This window comes from Phragmites australis, chromosome 15, assembly GCF_958298935.1.
Source record: "Phragmites australis chromosome 15, lpPhrAust1.1, whole genome shotgun sequence".
Classification (NCBI taxonomy): domain Eukaryota; kingdom Viridiplantae; phylum Streptophyta; class Magnoliopsida; order Poales; family Poaceae; genus Phragmites; species Phragmites australis.
The window spans coordinates 2,564,132-2,577,917 of NC_084935.1; the positions used below are offsets into that span (position 1 = coordinate 2,564,132).

General features: G+C 51.7%; 3 protein-coding genes across 4 annotated transcripts; all 3 read right to left on the bottom strand.

Annotated features, from left to right (window-relative positions):
• Positions 1–5,810: 5,810 nt before the first annotated feature.
• On the bottom strand, positions 5,811–7,406 carry LOC133893094 (peroxidase 2-like). Its single transcript, XM_062334058.1, has 2 exons — positions 6,963–7,406; positions 5,811–6,831 (listed from the first exon to the last, which is right to left on the bottom strand). Exons 1-2 carry the CDS (start codon positions 7,323–7,325, stop codon positions 6,067–6,069), a joined length of 1,128 nt encoding a protein of 375 aa, XP_062190042.1. The 5' UTR covers positions 7,326–7,406; the 3' UTR covers positions 5,811–6,066.
• A 1,140-nt stretch (positions 7,407–8,546) lies between these two features.
• LOC133892546 (1-Cys peroxiredoxin PER1) lies at positions 8,547–9,738 on the bottom strand. Its single transcript, XM_062333394.1, has 3 exons — positions 9,604–9,738; positions 9,356–9,504; positions 8,547–9,226 (listed from the first exon to the last, which is right to left on the bottom strand). Exons 1-3 carry the CDS (start codon positions 9,719–9,721, stop codon positions 8,834–8,836), a joined length of 660 nt encoding a protein of 219 aa, XP_062189378.1. The 5' UTR covers positions 9,722–9,738; the 3' UTR covers positions 8,547–8,833.
• A 75-nt stretch (positions 9,739–9,813) lies between these two features.
• On the bottom strand, positions 9,814–12,507 carry LOC133892544 (uncharacterized). Of its 2 annotated transcripts, none has more exons than XM_062333393.1 (2): positions 10,406–12,507; positions 9,814–9,949 (listed from the first exon to the last, which is right to left on the bottom strand). In XM_062333393.1, exon 1 carries the CDS (start codon positions 12,388–12,390, stop codon positions 10,417–10,419), a length of 1,974 nt encoding a protein of 657 aa, XP_062189377.1. In that variant the 5' UTR covers positions 12,391–12,507; the 3' UTR covers positions 9,814–9,949; positions 10,406–10,416. The 2 variants fall into 2 exon arrangements, with proteins under 2 accessions (XP_062189377.1, XP_062189376.1); XM_062333392.1 differs by having other exon boundaries at positions 9,826–9,961.
• Positions 12,508–13,786: the final 1,279 nt, after the last annotated feature.

Below are 13,786 nucleotides of genomic sequence, written 5' to 3' on the forward strand. Positions count from 1 at the left end.
AGCCGGAGGTAGAGTCGACGGTGAGGCTGAAGGAGACAGTCCATGACCCCCTCATCATGGACTCCGGTGACGAGGTAGACGACTCTGGTGGCAGAGTGGAGGTGGCTCCGGCCGCCAAGCGCATGGGTTCCGGTGGCTTGGTAGACTGCTCCAGCTGCTGGTCATGGTGCAAAAGAGGCTACTAGCCACGCATATCATGGAGGCGGCTTCAGCCACACGGAGCTCATGCGGCTATAACCCTAATCCTTACTACACTCCCTTGAACATGGTGTCTAGTTGCAGGGGATTCGATTTATGGTCCTGAAAGGCTTGTTCTTCTAGATGAATGTCGTTTGGCGTGGAGGCCTCCAGGTCTAGTGCTAAGAGGTGTGGTGTGAGGAACCGTCCAAATAGTATTCAAATTAATCATTAAGTCGATCATTTACTTAATCATGACTTCAATGATTAACCTAAATACCGCTCTGGTAGTCTCGGCATGTGTTTTGTGTCCAAAATTGGAACACATGCCTTCCAACATTTAGCATCACAACATAGCTTAAGAAAGAGCAAGTAATTAAAGTTATATTACAAGTTCTTAAGCATCATAATTTACAACAGTTTACAACAAAAGATAAACTACGCAGCGGAACAAAACCTAACAATACAAAAACTAGGCGGAGTCATATGCCCTTAGGCTCCATCCAAAAGCATGCTACAAGAGAGTAAGGTGCACTACTCTTGCCCGCCACCGACATTGGCGAACATGAAGTAGCCAAACATGACTCCTCCTCACCTGCAAAACCTGTAGAGCAGCTGAGTATGAAGGTACTCACAAGACTTAATCCATATAGAGTGCATAAGAATAGCCCGACTCCAAGGATTATGCATTGAGCTATTAGTAAGGAAAAAGGCCACAAGGTCAAGTAACTTATTATGCGAAAGCAAAATTTGACACAACTGTGTGAGCATCTACACTAGAACCCCTATATCAAACTATTCCGTAACCAACAACATAATATAACAAATATTGTAAATGAAACGATAATAGACCAACAATAGTAATGACCAACCACCTCCCAACGTACCAATCATCCTACAATCATGACTCTACGACCGATGCAGATGGACATAAGCTTGTTCGATAACTGAGAGTATGTCAATTCGAATTGATTTTACACCCAGCAGGGGAGTACTCCTGGACCCACACGACACGAGACCACCGCCCACACAACCCGTCAGTCGCGAGTGATGATTCACGTATCAACCTTTCACGTACCCACCCCGAACCTTTGTGCCCATGCCCGATGTATGTGGAGGCCACCGAGACCCCGAACGTACTACGATTTACCGGCGTTTCTCGGTGCCTCTACAAGCCCTTGCTCACACCTCGTGTGCATGAGCCAAATGAACGTGGAGACTTACGGTACTTGGCTTATCTAACCATTATATCAGCATGTGGTGAGTATGGAAAAGTGCTAAAACCAACAACACCGACGATTGGTGCTTAAACGATGCAAAGCGATCTATAGTGCCCGAGCTCCTCTCCCGAACTACCCCGAGGAACTCATCCGGGGCAGAATACACCCTTAACACCGCCCACATCTCGCCTCATCCTCACCACTCACCCAACCAATACCATCGACATTGTCATTGTGAACAATAAATAAACCTAAAGCTTGCGAGCGATGGAACATACCACCACTCGACTTCTACCGGTGTCCTATGCATTGCTAAGCATCTCGCAGCACTTTTAAGTTAGACATCATCACGTTAAAACCCGGCTACAAGGGCTACGGATCATCAATAATATAAGGTAGAGGTAATGCATCAACATAGGTTCTACTCATATCTCCCGACAGATGACTCACTAATATGCAAACATACATAAAACGTAATTTATCAATTTAGACACATACGATCCAAACTAATAGTTACAATATGCTTAAATACTTTCCTTGCTGCTTTTCTTCAAATCAAGATCAACCACAAAACCTTTCCGCGGAAACCCGCCACTCTTCGAAACGTCGATCACTAAATAAAAGAATGTATCGCAATAAGCACATGATGAAAATGCCATAAAATATGCTTGATAATGCATGGAAACATTTTTTCTAGTTGGAACAATCTATAAGGAGACTAGAAAAATTGGTTTCACTCATTTTGAGCTTGCGATGAATTAACGGTGAATTAATGAAGCTTCAAACTAATTAATTAATCTCAGAAATTTAATTAATTATTTAATATATGGGAATATTTTTAGTAGGTATAGTATGTTATTATGAAACAAAAAAAATTGGTTTCATAATTTTTGGAGCTACAAAAAATTTACCATGAATTTTACAAGTTTCAGCAAACAGAAAACTGTGCTGAAAACGGTTCTGCTGAGTTGACCGCGGTCAGATCGCCGGGAGTCACGGTTAGACCATCAGAAATCATGGTCAGATCGCCGGCGTTCAGACAGGTTTGGGTTCTGATGGTCAGACCGGTCCGAGGGGTGGTCAGACCCCTGGAACGGCGGTCAGACCGCTGGGAGTGGCCGGAGGCACTTGGTGAGCTCACTGGCGATGATTCTGGTGAGCTTTTGGGGTGGGGATTTGGACCTAGAGCATCATCTTGATTTCCTCTACAGCGTAGGATAACATGCACACGCTAAAAACGACCGAAACTCAGCTATGGCCTCTAATGGTGGTGGAGGCCATTGTTGGGCTCCTTTGAGCTCGATGCCAGCAAATAGCTATGGTCTCTAATGGTGGGGATGGAGGGTGCTCACCACGCCCTAGCAAGTTAGTGGTCTGATCGTGGAGGTTAGGGAATGGCCGGAGCTCGAAATCACCGTCAAGGAGGTGGTGACCGGCTTGAGGAGGAAGAAGGCGTGACCGAGGGACTTGAACTTGACGGGGAAGACCACCTCTGGTGGTTGCAGCGGGGGAGCTCGCTAGAGACCTCCACCTTGGCTCCCCCTTGCTCCCTCTCCTTGGCTCGGTTGGGGGAAGAAAGGAGCAGCAGCTCCTGCTGCTTGGCGTGGGAGAGGGAGAGAGTGGAGTGGGTGAGAGTGAGAGAGAGCACGTGAGGCTGCTGTGGTGAGTGAGAGAGAGTGGTATGGGGCTGACCGGTGGGTCCCACATGCTAGAGAAAAAGTCTGTTTCAACTGCAAATTCAATTCTTTTCTCTCCCGAATTTCTTTCTCTCATCCAACTAACTCAGAACGAAATACTCTAGTGTGCCAAAATATTTTATCTCGGATTTAATTATGACGCTAATGATGCATGATTAAGCTTAATCATGCGATTATGGAATTTGGGACGTGACATGCGGAGCCACGCGTCCGGGCGCCAGCCCGTGCGGAGCCACACAATCGGTGCCTATACCGCAGAAGGGCCCATACACGGTGGTGTTCACTGGGGAAACATCTTGCTGCAGATAAGATGGTTGGAAAAAAGGAGCGAGCAATGTTCTCGTTACGTTTTTACTATGATCTCAGCACTGCTAGCACCTTGACATTGTAGCTATACGATATCCTAACTCAACTATGGCTACGTGGGTAGATTGCAGAGTGTCATGCCATGTTAGCTTAAAATATATGTGAGCAAGCGGATCATGGGCACGCAGAGCTTAGGAAACTCTGCACATGTACAGCAAGTAAATATATTACTATCTCCTACACCATGAGAATAAATATTCCACAGTCATGGTACGAACATGAGGACTTTAGTCGAGCCTTGCGGTGCCGTGCTCTACCATGGACAGTGCGTGTATCAAGGACCCACATTGAGTGGACACGATCCGCCTCTTGATTTTTTCTTGCCTTGTGCAGCGCTTGCCAGCCAGTGCCCTAGGCCGCATAGTAATGAGCTAGGGAGATTTAAATAAGGGCTTCGCATGGAGCGGTGCCTGGAGCTATGTGTGCTTACCTTTGCATGGAGCTGTGTTCGGAGCCATCACCTCAGCCTGCAGACCCGTGTGCTAGCCCGCCTACGAGTTGCTAGACCAAAAGCGTGCCTCGCGTGGCATATGGCAAATGACAGGAAGGCTATCTTTGCAAAGCTCGTGTTGTGCGCCGCTGATGATGGCTCCTTCAAGCAGCGTGAGTACTCCTCCATGATCTAGTATAAGAACATGTTATGCTCTCTTGATGTCTTCTTAACTCCTTTCCTCTCATGACTTTTTGTAAGACATCTACATGGAAGGCGTCATCTATTAGGGCACGTTCGTGCTCCAACAGCACACAACGAGAGCCTCTTCCAACGAGGAGGTTAAAGCTTGGAGATAAATAGTGAGACGAGAGGGGAGCGCGAGAGAGAAGTAGAGCCTAGGTACATGGGGGAAAATCTCGAGTCCCCTTGTCTGCCACTGTGGGACTCTTTTTATAAGGAGAAGGGACAGGAAAAATTACCAGTTTGCCTTCAAAATATTATGTTACAACGATGTGCATACAAGGTTATATAGCGTCTTTCACCCCTTTATATGTGAGGTGGTGTATGAGATACTATAACTGCAATAATGATGTCACCGCACGTCGTCTAAATATCTCATGGCTGTGTTGTTTCCCCAACCCTGAAAAAACAGTCTTATATTGCGAAATAGAGGGGGAAAGCGCCTCCTTCAACATCATATGTTCATGCCCTTCGAGAAGGACAACAACCGATCGTTTATAGCCTATAAAAAGAGAAGTATTCCAAAGATCACAAGAGTATATGTTGTTATCCTTCTATGGTAGGTCCCCACCTATATAAACATTATGTCTTCGGTCTTCATAGTGCAGTCACTACCTAAGCATTTCCCTTTGCTTCTATTAGCTCTCTCAATCCTCTATATTCCCTTTGTATGAGCAATGGGAGTGCCAGTTGGCGCAAAACACCCATGTATCTCTGCGGTTGTGAATCCATCACGGAGATTTGTATCTCCAACCAGCACTCCCTAGCACGCCTCCACATCTCCTTGGATGCTAAGATAGATGGCCAGCATAGAAGATAGGAGAAGACATCGCTTAATCTCCATGTTCTCTTAATCTCCATGTTCACAGTCCATTAATCGCCTAAGTACCAGCATTGCAGTTGTCGGGTGAAAAATGCAACAAAAATACTTATAGATGGGATATTTACAACCTGAAGTGATTTCTTTTCAAGGGGTGGTTCCCCTCCTTTTGTGCATTCAACCACTAGAGTCGTCACTTTCTATGAAGGTAGAGAGCGTACGGCGCGGCTATGGCTGCACACTAGCATTTGGTAGCATGTGGAGGGATTTAAATCCTTAGCTCTCAAGTCAGGGATGAACAGTAAATCGTGAGAGAACTACAATATCTCTGACTTCATTTACTAAAGTAACAGTACCAGATCTTATCCGTTTGCCACTGATCTAACAATTCGCGTCGATTTGAAGTCACCTAATTTTGTTGGATTGTGAAATCAGAGGATCTCGTTCTAGTGTAGAGTAGTCCATGGAAAAACGAACCCCCCAAAAAAAACAGTTCTACGTCTGAAGGTCAGGTCGGATAGCCTGCACCTGCTGCAATGTTCACTACAAATTCTTGCTGGCTCCGCAGGTGCTAGCTAAGGCTGGTCTACTTGCCGCTTTAGGGTGCCGCTGAAGGGAGCCGATCGCATCGACGGGGTCACGCCATTCGCCTGCACGCTTGCGCTGTGTTGTTGGAGAAGCCCGTACCGCTCGTCGCGTGACGACCGATTAGTTTACGAGATGCGCTCCTGCAGGCGTCGCCCATCGCTTCGATCGATCGGGTGCCGCAGATCAGCCACCACCCCGTGCACAGCAGACAAGATATGCACTCTAAGATGAAGAACTTGGGTTCGCTGCCAACGAAAGACATTCGTATGTGTTATAAATCTCATTTCAATATCATCTGGAGTTTAAAATATGGTATACATATCAAATTTCCAGCATAAAAGCATGCAACAGAATAATGAGGCAACACGGCAACAGTAGGGGAAAAGGTAAAGAACCAAAGGTGTTGAAAAGAAAAAGAAAAAGACACTCAAATAGTACACAAAGGTACGTAGGACCTTAATGATTCTCAAATCTCAGGCGTCGAGGTTCAAGAATAATGCGCGATGGGTCGTCTGATCAACCTGATCAATACGCCTTGTTGACGAAGCCGCACATCTTTCTGATCTCCCCATTGGCGGCGGTTTTGACCTCAATGCCGCCCATCTTCACCATGGCTTCCCCGAACTTGTACTGCCACAGCTTCTGAGAGGCCGCGGCGGCGTACACCAGCCGCATCGTGTCCGTCGCCTTGAGGAGCGCGGCGTCCGACGCGAAGAGCACCTTGTGGTTGAGCACGTTCAGGTAGTACTGGTTGTCCAGCTCGTTGGGGGTCTTGTAGTCTTGCATCACCGTGTTGTCGGCGCCGTTCGGCGACACGCAATCACCCTTCAGCTTGGCGGCGAGCGTGGGGTCCATGTCCGAGGTGTTGCTGGGCGGGAGGCGGCCGGAGAAAGACGAGCAGTGGGAGCGGCCGATGGAGTGCGCGCCGGAGAGGACGACCATGTCGACGGTGTCGAGGCCCTTGGCGGCGAACATGTCCTTGAGCTGCTTGACGTCGGCGAACGGCGGGGGCAGGTTGGGGAGGGTCTCGCTTGCGAGGGACACGTTCCCATCGTAGCGGCCCGCGGGCATCTTGAAGTCGATCGCGTAGCTGCTGAGGAAGTAGCTGGCGTCGCGCCCGGCGAAGGCGAGGATGTCGGTGCAGGACACGATACCAGGGCATTTCTTCTCGAGCGCCGCCTTGGCCTTGTCGATCACCTCGAAGCCACGCAGGCTCAGGTTCGGGATGCCGAGCATCTCCGGCTGCGGGTTGGCTTCGGTCGGCTTGAGCAGAACCGAGGCGTCGCAGCCCTGAACCGAATCACACGTCGCAATGCCGCATACGTACATGGATGCATTCATGGATTAGGTTGTCAGTAAGCCAAGCACTTCTACTGTGATCAGGTGATCGTACAGGTAGCAGGTTGTGATTAATTACTTACCCGGACGAAGCAGTCGTGGAAGAACATACGGACGAGCCCTGCTTTGACGCCGGCGTCGGCGCCGCGCACGGCCCTCCTCACGATGGCTTCTGCCCTGGGGCACTTGTCGTCGTAGTATCCGACCCTCAGCCCTGCGGCAGGTGGGCTAGGGGCGGCCTGAGGATAAGTAGGCGGGCTGGGGCCGGTCGGAGGATAAGTGCTAGGGCTGCTCGGAGGATAAGTGGGCGGGCTCCGGCTAGTCGGAGGATTTGACGGTGGCGGCGGGGGAGGATTGCCGCCGCCGTAGCCGTAGCCGTAGGTCGTTTGGCATGACAAAGAACCAAGCAGCGCGAGTACCGCGAGAATGGCAAGCTTAGCGGCCATCCCTGCTTCGTGCTCTGCTGCCCGGTGTTCTATGCTCTGGTGTTAGCTGGCTCTAGGAAGACAGACAGACAGAAGCAAGGACTGATGGGATGGATGAAGACGAGCTGCTGCGTTGCATGTCTATTTATAGCCGCGTGCATGAAGAACATAGTGCTGTAGCCGGAATGTTTTTGGAGCGCACGTCGCGACGTGCAACGGCACGGTGCAAGTCAACCGGGAACATGGCGAGCCACAGCCCAACAGGTTGACGCGCATGCTGATTGTGCGCGCGAGCAATTGACTTTGTGGTTTTGGCTGGATTTCAATTGTGAATTCATGAAGTTGTCTGATATGTGATCCCTTGTCGGTGCAGTTGTAAGATGGGGTTTATTTAAACTATTAGAAGCATCCTCAAGCAAGCAAGATAGAAGATACAGCTAGTAGCTTGCGCTTGATCCGGACGGGATGTCTCCCGTGAGTGAGGTCACTTGCAGTAGAGAATTTAGAAACTGTTGTCGGTGCGTATGGGTTACACGCATCCACGTAAATGTTCTAATTCTACAGTGCTAAATTCATTTGTGTTTGAAGTTGAAAAATATATGTAACGGATGGTAGGTGCAGTATTCCTACGCGAGCATGCAAATCCAAAAGCTAAGATCCCATTTGAATGCGAGAAACATTTCGGATTCTAGCTAGAATTTGTGGAATTCTTGTCAAACAGTAGCGGAGCCAGGATTTCATCGTTGAATGTTCCCATTGAACACTATAAATTTTTAATTTAATATATAAGTATAATTTTGTCAAAAATACGATATAAATGTTTAGTACCTGCTGTTAGGGTCATAGGGAATTATGCTGCCAAGCGGTGCTTTTGGCGAGTAATTTGAATTCGAAACGGGAGAAACATGTCTTTTTGTTTCTCTTTTTTACAGCGAGGAACAGGCAAAAGATAATTTCAACCTTTTAGGAGAACATAGAACTCTACCCAACGGGCCACTATGGGTTGCCATTCCTTTGTTTTGGTTTCCTCTGCTCCAGAGGAGCCCGGAACATTACAGGCCGAGACTGGGCCAGGTCAGGCGAGCACGGAGCGCGCGCTGGCGGTCGACGAGCCGATGAGCCATGCTGCGCCTCGGACCGGTCGTGTCCTGCAGGACAAGGGTGCTCTGCGAACTAGAAAATACACTCTGATGCATGCTGCCATAGCACACGCACGATTTCAAGCCAAAACACACTTACGCATACTTCCGGATCCAGGGAAACACATACTTCTTCAGGTTGAGCAGACGAGGATCTCCTGATATTACGTGCCGTCGCTGACGCAGCGACGAAGTCACGAAGTCAGGGATCCGGATCCGGTTGAGCACATAGGTACGTTTCACACACACGGTATCTGTGTGCCAAAGTTCAGAAAGTACCCTGGCCCTGACATTATGGCATACATACATAGAGCCCATAGTACAGCACTACAGCGACACAACACTACACAAAAGACGACTGAGCCCATAGTTCGACGCGATAGGTCCAAACTAGACCTTGGTGAAGCGGAGGTAGCCCTTCTTGGACGGCAGGTCGGCGGTCTCGAACCCCTGGGGGAACATCTTCTTGGCCTCCTCGTCGGACACGCTCGGCTCGACGACGACGCACTCCCCGGGCTTCCAGTTCGCCGGCGTCGCCACCTTGTGCTTGGCCACCGTCAGCAGCGAGTCCACCGCCCGCAGCACCTCGTCCATATTCCGCCCCGTGCACGCCGGGTACAGGAAGCTCAGCTTCACCTTCTTGTCCGGGCCGATGATGTGGAGGGCGCGAGAAGGCAGATTGACCCCACTGGAGTCCTTCTCGTCGGGATCCACCATGTTGAGCTGCTTGATCGCTTCGCGGTCGGGGTCCGCCATGATCGGGTACGTCAGGTTGCTCCCAGGCTAGCACGCAGACACAAACAAAAAAAATTAAAGTTGCTCGATCAGTCGATCTAACGCGGACAAGCATGCATCGATCCACCCCGACTCCGATCAAACCCTCATCAAACCACCAGCTCCACCGCCACGTACCTTGTATGCCTCAATGTCCTTGATCCACTCCTTGTGGGACTGCACGTCGTCGCAGGAGATGCCGAGCAGCTTCACGCCCCTCCTCTCGAACTCTTTGGCGTAGCCGGCCATCGCCGCCATCTCCGTCGTGCAGACCGGGGTGAAATCAGCTGCAGGTTCACACAGAGAGCAAAGAGCATGAGGGTTTCATCACACATGCATATATTTATAGGCAGCTAGCGGTGCCGAAGGTGCAGGAGAAACCGTACCGGGGTGGGAGAAGATGATGGCGTAGCCGTCGCCGACGAAGTCGTGGATGCGGATCGGGCCCTGGGTGGACTCCAGCTCCATGTTGGGGACGGTGTCGCCGATGGTGAGGCCCGGCATGGTGACACGATGGCTCGATGCGCGCTGCTTGCTGCTACTGCCTGTACTTGCCTAGTGCTACAGGCTGATGCTCCGAGCGCCTCCAGCCGAGGCGGCACTGGGCGCAGCATATGTAGGGGACACCGGTGAAGGACTGCGTGGAGAAGTGGCACCCAGGCGCGGTGCATGGGCGCCGCGTAGCTGGCCTCGTGGCAGCCGCCTCGGGCTCCAGCGTTCACGGCGCTTGACCTGCCCACCGAACTGGCCATGTCATCAGATCAGAAGAGTTCAGAACTCACAGGCTCACAGCCAGTTGCGACCTTGGACTTTGTGGTGGGATGATGGACTTTGTGGTCGGTGAGGTAGCCGGCCCAGTCAAGATTTGGATCGGTAGGTCGCCTAAGATTTGGTTCGGCCTTGGGGGAAATGGGCTAGCCAGCATTAGCAAGTTTGTACAGCCCGCTCACCAGGACACCAGTAACTTCACGTTCGACATAGCACCGAGTGCTGGTCTGCATCAGGTGAAGGCTAAGAAGTCCGAGTCCGACCTTTAGCTGGCAATGGATAATGGAGTCCACACAAGCACATTGTTTATTCAGCAACACAACAAAGCGTCCCCAACGCCATCATCATTCCAATCTTGGGTTATTACCATCATCATCCACAATCATACAGTGGAAAGTGGAGAGCGATCGCCATCATCACCAGTCCGGTCCTCAGACGTCGCAGGTGAGCCACAGCGGCTCATCGAACTGGCCCAGCGACTCCTCCCCGGCGGGCGGGCCCAGGGACAGCGACTCCACCCGCAGCGCCGCGCTCGCGGGGCCCCACGCCGGCGTCCCGTTCTCGTACGCGTTGCAGGTCAGCCTGACCAGGCCGGACCCGTCGAGCCGGCACAAGTACAGGTCCCCGTACGGCTGGAACTGGTTCGGCCCCGAGATGGGCTCGGCCATCACGCTGCCCAGGTTCGCCGTGAACACCAGCCACTGCGAGTCCGGGCTGAAGCACACGTGGTTGATCCGCTCCTTGTCCGCCTCCGCGCCGCCCTCCGGCCCGGCCACGTAGACGCGGCGGAGGCCTGACCCGTCGGGCCGCACCAGGTAGATGCTGAACACGGCCGGGTTCGTCGGGTCGTGCCGGTTGGAGGAGAACGCGATCAGGCTCCCGTCTGGTGACCAGCTCGGCATCGTGTCGATCCACTCGCCCTCGGTCAGCCTCCGGATGCCGCCGTCCTCGCCGCGGGCAGCGTCGAGGATGTAGAGGTTCTTGTGCCCTGAGCGGCCGGAACGGAACACGAGCCACCGCCCGCACGGCGACACCGCTGGGAACGCGTCGTTGCCGGCCTCCGGCCGGGTGAGCACCTTGAGCGTCGTGCTCACCTCGTCGTGGTCGTCCGTGAGCTCGCTCGGGTCGAGCTCGACCCGCGCGATCCGGACCGTCGCTTTTGTGGTCTCGAAGATGGGGCCCACGGACGTGAAAACGACCCCTCGCTCGGTGGGGCTCCAGGTGGTGTAGAACAGGTTGGGCTCCTTGCTGACCACCCACCGCTTGGAGCCGTCGGATCGGAGGACCATGACACCCGGCGTCCTGAAGAAGTCGCCGTTGATGGCGAGGTGCGCCGCGTCCGGCGAGAATGACGGGAACGTGCCGTTCACGCGGAGCATCCGGATGGAGCTCACGGGGCTCCGCACTGGCTGCAGGTGGGGCACCACCGAGTCACCCGGCGCGCTCGCACCGCGGAAGCGGTGGTACCCGAGGCGGCCGCCCGACGGCGAGAAGAAGGGGTTGTAGTGGTGGAGCTCCGCATTGAGGAGCTCGGTGAGCGGGTAGAACTGCTCGGTCTCGAGGTCGAACAGCTCGACGTGGCGCTGCGCCCGCCCCTTCCGCCGCGTCGCCACGGCGATCCAGCGGCCGGCGCCGCGGCCCACCGTGGCCGGGGTGAAGCAGTGCACCCCCGGCGGCGTCACGCGGAACTCGGCGCCGGAGGGCTCGAGGGTCTCCGGCGAGATGTCCACCCGGAACACGCTCCACCACCCGTCGTCCGCGACGCGGTGGAAGAAGAGGGTGCCCTCCCCGTGCCAGGTCGGCCACCCGCCCCTCGCCGCGGCGACGACGCGGCGTGCCGGATCGGCCGCGCGGAAGACGGCGACCTCCGTCTCCAGGACGCGGAAGTCGAAAGCCCAGGGCCGGTCCCCGTACGACGCGACGGCGACGAGCTCGCCGGAGGCGGACACGGCGGGGCTCATGTCCACCACGCCCCGCGGCGTGACCCTCTCCACCTCACCCTCCCCGCCGCCCACGTCCGCCGCGTACACCGCAGCCCAGCTCCGGAACGGCTGCGCCGGCTTCTCGTGCGCGGAGACGAAGTACACCCGGCCGCCCCGTACCGTTGGGCGGTCGTGGAACAGGCTGCCCTCCGCGGCCGGGAGCGGCTCGGCGCGCTCGGACCCTGGCCGGCTCAGGAACAGGCCTGCGGAGCCGGTCCGCTCGGAGACGAACGCGACCGCGTCGCCGGCGTCGTCCGCGAACTGGGCGTTGAAGTTGACGGACACGCCGTCCGTGTGCCGCCGCTCGTCGAGCTCCGACGCGGAGACATCGCCCGGGGACGCCGGCACGGCGACGGAGAAGACGTCGAAGCCGAAGCTGGTGACGCCGACGGAAGCGAAGACGATCGTGCCGGTCGGCTCCATTGTGACTGGTTGTTTCTTGTGTGTGCGTTGGTGGGAAGTGAATTCTTTGACATCCGATCCTTGGAAACACCTTCTTTCTACACGCGTCTCCTTTTTCCGATCCTTAGAAACACCTTCTTTCTTCTCTCTCATTTTATATGTTAGTTATTAGATCAAATAAAGATAATATAGTCAGAATCTTACGTAAAACTTTCTATAAAAAATCTTATATAATTTTTTTTAAAATACGAATATGCCTCTTGTAAGTAAATTTTATAAAATCTTTCTAAGAAAATGTCTATAATCCTGATCGAATCATGGAAGAGAAGAAAGAAGAAAGAGACTTATTACAAGGAAATACGTATTTGGCATATCCCTATTGTAGGTTGGCGGCGGGGCCCACGTGTGAACGTTATCTGGTTGGAACGTTGTGGACTATTGGAGTGGTTGTCGGGTCACTCCAGGGATAGACAGGTGCATGTGGCGAGTGTGAACGAGCGTGTGGCAAACGGAATCTGTGGAGCTCGTAGCCGTACACAATTCGATCACGCTTGAGCTACACCGTATCCTCTGCAGCTCGTGACAAGGGTCGCGTCATTTCTGATACAGGAAAAAAAATATACTCCTTTTTACTCGTCACTGCCTTATAGATACTTGAAAATATATAATACTAATAAAATTTATTTTATGATAAATATGATAATATAACAAATTTAAGTATTTATAAATTCATTTTTAGAAAAAACGCACGATCAAATTTGTTACAGCAAAAAACAATGATAAGTAAACTGAAACGGAGGTAGTAGCACCTATTTGTCATAATAGCACAACATTTGTGAAGAAAATTTCATCTCTTTTCTGAATATATATATATATATAGACACACATATTGGTTTTGTACTTATGATGTGCTTTAGCAGTCGGACTCATAAAGAATGGTAACAACGACATATACATATACGTGATCGGAGCATATGGTTAGAGAGCTCTTCATCATATATGAATGAGGTTTTAGACTTTGGATCACGAGTCTATCATTATAATATCATCTGAGTTTCCTTATTAGATAAGGAGTCTATTTTGTTTTCGGTTATTTTTTGTCTTTAATGCTAAGTGTATATTAGTCGTACAAAGATCGAGAGTGAACTCTTATATGATTGTATCTTGTTGTTACGATAATATTAAGTTAATAAAGCTTCCTTTATAAAAATTGCAGTACTTAATCACGAAGCACTGATCCTAATCATACGGCTAAAGTATGCTATTAGTGGCAGAGAGATTAATTAGCCTCTACAAAAGTGCTGGAATTAGAGAACGTGTTACCATCATGTTGGATGATGTGTAAAGTTAGTCAAGGGATGTTCTGACATGGGACGCAGCGAACACCAAGTGTGAACGCAGATGATCTACTAGCAAA

Coding starts and splice junctions, on each gene's coding strand:
- LOC133893094 (XM_062334058.1), bottom strand. CDS start 7,325: ATGGCCGCTAAGCTTGCCATTCTCGCGGTACTCGCGCTGCTTGGTTCT. Junction 6,832..6,962: donor TCCACGACTGCTTCGTCCGG/GTAAGTAATTAA, acceptor GATTCGGTTCAG/GGCTGCGACGCCTCGGTTCT.
- LOC133892546 (XM_062333394.1), bottom strand. CDS start 9,721: ATGCCGGGCCTCACCATCGGCGACACCGTCCCCAACATGGAGCTGGAG. Junction 9,505..9,603: donor CATCATCTTCTCCCACCCCG/GTACGGTTTCTC, acceptor GTGAACCTGCAG/CTGATTTCACCCCGGTCTGC. Junction 9,227..9,355: donor AGGACATTGAGGCATACAAG/GTACGTGGCGGT, acceptor TCTGCGTGCTAG/CCTGGGAGCAACCTGACGTA.
- LOC133892544 (XM_062333393.1), bottom strand. CDS start 12,390: ATGGAGCCGACCGGCACGATCGTCTTCGCTTCCGTCGGCGTCACCAGC.